The 7,010-nt window shown below is 53.7% G+C and overlaps 1 protein-coding gene across 1 annotated transcript; it reads left to right on the forward strand.

The window, feature by feature from the left end:
* The first annotated feature begins 2,211 nt into the window (after nt 1-2,211).
* LOC34621375 lies at nt 2,212-6,448 on the forward strand. The gene is made up of 7 exons (XM_026335665.1): nt 2,212-2,929; nt 3,600-3,675; nt 4,231-4,339; nt 4,421-4,894; nt 5,108-5,173; nt 5,405-5,550; nt 6,118-6,448. Exons 1-7 carry the CDS (start codon nt 2,212-2,214, stop codon nt 6,446-6,448), a joined length of 1,920 nt encoding a protein of 639 aa, XP_026191450.1.
* The last annotated feature ends 562 nt before the right edge of the window (nt 6,449-7,010 follow it).

Here is a 7,010-nt window from a genome sequence, read left to right on the forward strand (position 1 = left end):
TCGGGTGTCACCCCGGCCTTCAGGCTGCTGCCAAGGGGCCCCTGTGCGGCATCCCCGCAGACAGCACAGCAACCACGTTGCAGCATTGCGGTACAGGGGATCTTCGCAGGAAATGCCGTCCTCTGTCTTTACACTGGGGCTGCGGCAATCGCTCTCCACCCCTCCGTGGAACCTCCCCAGCGCCACACTCCCGCAGGGCCTCTCAGAAGAGCAGCAGCAGTGGCATAGCCTGCGACAGCACAGATGCCACGCTGAGTGTGTTTGTGACGCTCCTCCGAGGAATGCATTTGCACAGGGAGAGCGCAACGGTGGGCGCCTGCCGGGGAATTCGCGGAGGGCACTGTGGATGTGGCACTCTCAGCAGGCTCAGTGGCTCTGGCAGTGGCAGCAGGGGCCGGCCGGAAAGGCAGCACCAGCTCCTGAGACTGCCACTGGAGGTGAGTCGGCGCCTTTACTCCCTTTCTTAATGCACCGCCTGTACGCAGGCTCCTTGTGTTTGCACGACTGTAGTTGCAACCCTCCAGAAGCCGTCTAGAGGTGGCCTTTTGGGGGTGCCGCAGGAGCAGGAGCGCCCCGCCTACCGACGGGGTGTCAGGAAGAAGAGGCCGCTGCAGCAGCAGTGAGTGCAACAAGAAGGAGCGGCTATCCGATGGAGGCAGCGAAGCAGCGTGACGAGCTGCGGCAGCAGGAGCTGCTGCACAGTTGGCACCAGCAGCAGCAGCAGCAAGACAAGCAAAAAATGACTCGTGCCGCATACAGAAAGCCCGTAGAGAGTTTTATCAAAGGCTTCGGACGGCAGTGGCTGCCAGTAGGCGGAAAAAACCCCTGTGAGCTGTCTCCGACAAACCCTCGGCTGTCTCCCTCCCCATCGTATGCGGAGGAGGTAGGACTGCCTCCTGGAACCCCCCCCGCTAGTGGAAACTGGCGCATTATGTCCTTCAACATCCTCGCAGAGAGCCTTGTCGACGAGAAATACGTCAAACAAGTGAGTCTAGCCCCAGACGTGCAAGGCGAGGTGCCTCTGCGTGATTGCCCCCTCCCTGCTGCTGTTGCTGCCGTTCGTGGTTCAGGTTCTGGCTCACCTCTTGCCATTATGCATCTGTTCCGCCTCTCTTATAGCAGCCTCGATTATTGCCCCTAGTCTCTCTCTTTCTCTCTCGCGCGCGCGTGTCTAGTCTACCTCTGGGGGGACGAATCCTCGGCGGACTAGCATATGAGCGGTCTCTTCTTAGTGCGATTCATCGTCTGATCTACACGCGAGACTGCATGTGGAGACACGAGCCTCACGAGGAAGGCTGCAGGAAGCGTGTGCCTGTTTTATTCGGGGAAAGCCCCTCTCATGCTACCTTTGTGACTTTTGGATGGTGGTGCCTGCTGTTTTTGCCCCCCAGGATGCGCAGCTGCTAGCCTGGTCAAGGAGGGGATTTGCGGTTCTCAACGAGCTCCTGCTTCACCTGCCAGCCCTTATTTGTCTCCAGGAGGTCGAGGAGTGTCGTGTGGCTTCTTTCAACCAAGTCTGTCTCTGTCTGTGTGCCCCTCGAGGCGTAGATGTCGTGAGAGGTGTCGCGCAGTGTGCGTTTACCGCATTGTGCTGCCTGCAGGCTCAGCGGCCGCTGCAGCCGTAGTATGCCCTTTGCATGGCTCTAGGTGTTGCACTTGCTGCTTTTCTGCTGGGATGTGGCTGCTGCAGCAGTTAGGTCCTTACGGTTATCGTTCGGTTTACAAGCGTCTGACATCGAAGACGCGAAGTGATGGAACGGCTGTCTTCTGGCGCGAAGACGTTTTTCGTCTCGTGACTCACGCTGCGTGCGAATTCAACTTCAGGGATGGCAGGTCAGCGCTAGGTGCAGTTTCAGGAGCTGTTCTCGGCACCCCCGTTGCTCCTAAGCATTTTATTGTATTGCTTGTCTCCTGCCCCTCAGCTGCTCCTTTTTTGTCCTTGTTTGCCGTCGTTGACGTGCGTGTCTTGAGCTCCCTCCCTCGTAGTCTCTCTTCGTAGGTCTCTCTTCCGTTCCGCCGCGGGGTGTGGATGGTGGTGTCTAAGGGCATGACTCCTACGTTTCTCAGTGCTCTCTCCCCTTTCTTTCACCACTTTGACCCTTTCCTTTTTGCTGAGTGCGACTCCCTCCTCCCGGCATGCCCTTACGGGCGCTGCTAACCCCCCCTGCTGCCCACGCGCTCTCCGCTGTGCTGGTGCTCCGCTGCAGCATCATGGATAAGGACCAAGTGGCCCTCGTCGTGCTCTTGAGAGAACTGCCCAGGCAGCAGCATGGGCAGGAGCAGCACCTACAAATGCGGCAAGAGGAAGATCAGAGGGCAGTCAAACCCTCGCAGCAGCAGCAGCAGCGGCATGAGGTGGCAGCAGCGGGTCCCCGTTTCTTAGTGGCAGCCAACACGCATCTCATCTTCTCTCCCGCGCGAGGCGATGTAAAGCTATCGCAGCTGCTGTATTTTTTCAGATGTCTCCACGACATGCGGCTGCGGGGGATTCTGACTGCATACGAAGCCCTCACAAACACGGAAGGCTCTTTCTCCGTCTTGAGGGACGGTGCAGCCTCCGCCTCAGCGTCAACAGTCAGGAGGACGTACTCCAAGGCTGTTCCACATGCCCTTGGACGCTTGTCTGCACAGGGAGATCCTGGCACTGTAGGGGGAACTACTCACCCCTGGCCTCATCCTAAGACGTTAAGGTGCCCTGGAGCCGAGGCAAACTCCCTCAGGAATGCGCTAGTTGCATGGGCATCAGAGAAGGGCGAGCGCTACAGAGCAGAGGTTGAGGGCCTTAACGAACGAACACTAGAGGCTGCAGAGAGACTCGTACATGTTGTTGCATGCGGAGACTTCAACTTCACCCCTCAGAGTCCGTTTTACCATCTTGTGACTCGAGGCACCATGGATTTCAGCCGTCTTTCCAGGGAAAAACTCTCAGGTAGGGGCCACGCGCTTCCTGCCCCTTGCATTGATTGCTCACAGCAGCTTGCCCTACGTTTTCCCAGCAGAACAGCCACCTTGGACTGTCGAATTCTTAGTCTCCAATACCACAAAAGGCGGGTGTAACGCGTGCTGCTCGCCGCAGGGGGACCCTTTTTTTTTGTGCTTCTCAAAGATTTGAAACTGCGCTTCCACATTTGTCTCTTGTTCCCTGCCTATTCTTGCGCTTCTCTTCACTGGTCGTATCTGCCCGCCACGCGTCATTTTCACGCCTCATCATGTGCTCCCTCTCCACTGACCTTTGGCAAAGTTGTGCCCTCAAGCAGCGCTGCTGAGATGCGCGTTCGGCTATTCTCTGGCGGAGACACTTTCTGCACTGTGTCTCTTGTGTTCGACAAGAAGCGCTTGCTTGCATGTTTTACAGCCTTCAAGGCCTTTGGGGGTACTGCGCCCATCCGCCCATACATAATTGCCGGGCTGTGTCTGCACTTCTCTTGTTCACCTCTCACGCATGCCCTTCTCTGTATTTCACCGGCTATTTCGTCCTGCGCTTCCCATCTATTCGTACTGTGCGAATGCATGCCTATCATGTGACGGGCTTTCCGCGCGGCTCAAAGATTACCTCTTCTCAACCCCTGCACGCTGTGATTTTCTTCGCTCGCTTACAGGCCAGTTTCTGATGTCTTCTAAGATGTATCCCATCAGGTCCATGGGGCACTGCTTTGCAGGGGCCTCTGCAATGAAGTGAGCAGAAACCTTCATAACCTGCAGGCGTTTTTTGCTGCCCATGCTTCTTTCTGCATTTAAGTTTCGACGTTTCAACCTTGCTATTTGCACATCACCGCCTATATTCTACTTTCTCGCCCGCCATGCCCCCGTTTGTAAGTGTGTGTGCTTTTGTGTGTGTATTTGTATGTGTATTTGTGTGTGTATTTGTGTGTGCTTTTCTATGTGTATTTGTATGTGCCTTTGTATGTGTATTTGTATGTGCCTTTGTATGTGTATTTGTGTGTGTGTGTGTACTTGTGTGTGCTTTTCTACGTGTATTTGCGTGTGCATTTGTGTGTGCTTTTATGTGTGCTTTTCTACGTGTATTTGTATGTGTATTTGTGTGTGTATTTGTGTGTGCATTTGTGTGTGCTTTTCTACGTGTATTTGTGTGTGCATTTGTGTGTGCTTTTCTACGTGTATTTGTGTGTGTAAGGCCATTTTGGTGTTTCATGGGGTGTGCCTTTGGTTGCTTCTACAAATGTTGAGTCGCTTGCGTCTCGTAATATGTTGTTTAATGTTTCTCCACAGTGCCCCAGAGGCCTCGCGCCTCCTTACGCAAGTTCCTAAGGGGGTTGCTTCGAGCTGGGAAAAGTCTGTCAGGATGCTGTTTAGAGGGTCAGAGACAGGAGGAGCTGCGGCATCAAGGGTTGCCGCAGCAGCAGCAGCCGTTGACTCAGACAAAACAGAAACACGAATAGACAAACCCGCCTCAAGTCAGCAAGGGCAAAATCAGCAGCAGCACCAGCAGCCCTCCTCGAACAGGCAGGGGGGACAAGGCCTGCCTCTCGCCTCTTGCGCACTGGGAGTACCGAAACAAGAGGAGTCTTTCCTGGTGTCTCTGCCCTTCGCTCTGAAGAGTGCATACGCGATTCCCCCAACAACCCCACAGTCGAGATGGCAATCACAGAAAGGCTCAGGGGACGCTCCAAGCCTTTTTGAGGACAGCCAGAATCTAGAAAAAGAGGCCGCACCGTCCGTGACACCTGCAACCAACCCCCGGAGGAGCAGCAGCAAGAGCAGCAGCAGCAAGAGCAGCAGCAGCAAGGGCAGCAGCAGCAAGAGCAGCAGCAGCAAGAGCAGCAGCAGCAGCATTCCTATGGAAGAATTTCTAGAGGAGCCCGCATATACTGCATATCATGGCTGGCAGAAAGGCTGCATAGATTATATCTTCTTTAGCCCTGGCAATCTGAAAGTAAGCCACCCAACTTCGTCTGCACAGCTAGAAATGCCTGTCCGTGAAGCGTTGAGCCGAAGGGAAGGGGTGGCCTGTGTATTGAATTACGCTGCAACTGGTGTGCTCTGTTTTATCTTGTGTATTGTTTGTATTCTTTCGATGCGCGCCGCCTCTCCTGCTTCATCTTCACAGTCCCTCATTTTTCTGGTTCGGCGTGCTGCCCATGTGTAGGTCGCTCAAGTGTATCAGCTTCCCAGTTTGCTAAGCCAGGGATGCGTCGGCTCGTGTCCAAATCTGGTAAGGAATCATCATTGGTTCGACTTTTAGTCGCTAACATTCGACTTTTAGTCGCTGGTGGAGGTGCTGTTGAGTCTGCTGTGGCTGGAAGTGCCATTTCTGCTCGAACTGCTGTTGGTGCTAAGATTGCCCCCGCTGCTCAAAGTAACGGAGGGAGGGAGGGAGGGAAGGGAAGGGGGCAAATGCCGACTCTGAAATTGTGGATTGTTTCTCTGTGGATGTTATTCACAGCTGTGGCCAGCCTCAGATCACCTCTCCCTCGTTGTTGACCTCGTGCCTGCGAGAACTCCCTGCTACCAAGAGGAGCCTGCACACAGCCAGCCCTGTGTAGGAGAAGAGAGAAGAGAGTCGAATACTGCGAGGCATGCTGCAGACAAGTAATGTGATCACCTGGTAATGCGGTAGCGCGTGCAGGCTGTGCTTTCTCTTTGGCTAGCACCATCCAGGTAACAAACACTAGCTAGTATATATACATATATGTATAGGCGCGCAAACCTCCTTTCTGAAAGGCAACTTACTCGGCCGAATGGTAAGGGACAGCAAGCGGTATTTGTTTGAGGCCAGTGCTAGGGGTGTGACCCTGCGCAAGGCTTTAGTCCTTCAGTCCCTTCTTCTTTTCTACGGTGCATGTGAGTGCTCTGCGGCACCGGAGAGTCTCTCCTGTGACGCGCCAAGGAATAGGAACCAAATGTTGCAACACCCGTCTTGCAGCTCCTTTTGCTTATTGCCTAAGTTGGCGGTCCCTCTTGTTCCGGCGGCCGTCTACCTTTTTTCGTACGGATCGCTGTATTGAGCAATCTCTGATGTCGTCCAAAGATTTATGCTTCCTTTTCGTGCGGTACTGGGGCTGCTCTGAGAAGTACCCTTGATCAGAAGATCTGAGCCCTTCCGGACATGTGCGCACGGTCCGAGAGCTTAATTGCTACCAAATAAAAACACCAAAGATACTGGCCTTTATACAAATATACAGCAAAAGATCAGAGGCGGGTAGGCAGTGGGGGGCGTGGTACGAAAAATAGGCCTGGAGACCTCATCGCCTTTACAGCATGGAAGCAAACATCAAATGTTTCCTACGTACATGGCCCGCTGTCGGACGCTAATGGCGAACGCGGCCACGTGCAAGTGCGCAGCAAATCAAGCAACACCAAAATGCCTGAAAGTTTTCGTTTGGGGTTTCCTTCGGACTTGCCACTCACTCTTATTCAAATCGTATCTGCTTTGAACCGTCGCGGTGCCGAGGGTCGATGGTGCATATTTATTAATTTAGGGACATAACGCATTGATTCAGCAGCTTATGCACATATTGTTTGGAAGAAAAATCTGAACGGTCAGGGGGCTTGAAGAGCCCAGACACCCGAATCAGAGGCTGCTAACTTCTTGGTCCTTCTAAAAGCCTCCTAGACATTGCCTATCGTCCTTCTCCTATGCACTCTGTGGAAAACAATTAGCCCCTAAAGCAATTCAGAAATATACAGAGAGTCATGAACTATTGCTTTTAAGCCGCTCCCTTGCTCCTTGTCCGCCGCACTACTCATGGAGAATTTCATGCGGACAAGCAATCCGGTGTACGTGAGAGAAAACGCAGATATTCAAGGGACACAAACAGCGGATTTGTTGGCCCTGCGATTCCCTTTGTGACTACTGAACAGGGAAAGATATGCACGAAGTGCGCCAGGTGTCTTGGGGAACACGCGCACGTGGATCTAGCTTGGGATACACAGAATCACCGCCAAAGCCCATTTCGTTTCTCGTTTAAAAAGTATATAGGCACTCCTGCGTGCAGTCGAAGCAACTGTCTCCTGCCTCAGTTGCGTTCTACAAGGCGGGTGCCTCAGTC

The sequence above is a fragment of the Cyclospora cayetanensis genome, unplaced genomic scaffold (assembly GCF_002999335.1).
Source record: "Cyclospora cayetanensis isolate NF1_C8 unplaced genomic scaffold, CcayRef3 CcayRef3_contig_76, whole genome shotgun sequence".
Classification (NCBI taxonomy): Eukaryota; Apicomplexa; class Conoidasida; order Eucoccidiorida; family Eimeriidae; genus Cyclospora; species Cyclospora cayetanensis.

What these genes read in the sequence shown, in the direction of transcription:
- LOC34621375 (XM_026335665.1), top strand. Translation starts at nt 2,212, where the DNA reads ATGGATAAGGACCAAGTGGCCCTCGTCGTGCTCTTGAGAGAACTGCCC. An exon ending in TTCCAGGGAAAAACTCTCAG is followed by an intron (nt 2,930 to 3,599) that starts GTAGGGGCCACG and finishes GCTCGCTTACAG; the next exon opens with GCCAGTTTCTGATGTCTTCT. An exon ending in GCGAGGCATGCTGCAGACAA is followed by an intron (nt 5,551 to 6,117) that starts GTAATGTGATCA and finishes AAAACACCAAAG; the next exon opens with ATACTGGCCTTTATACAAAT.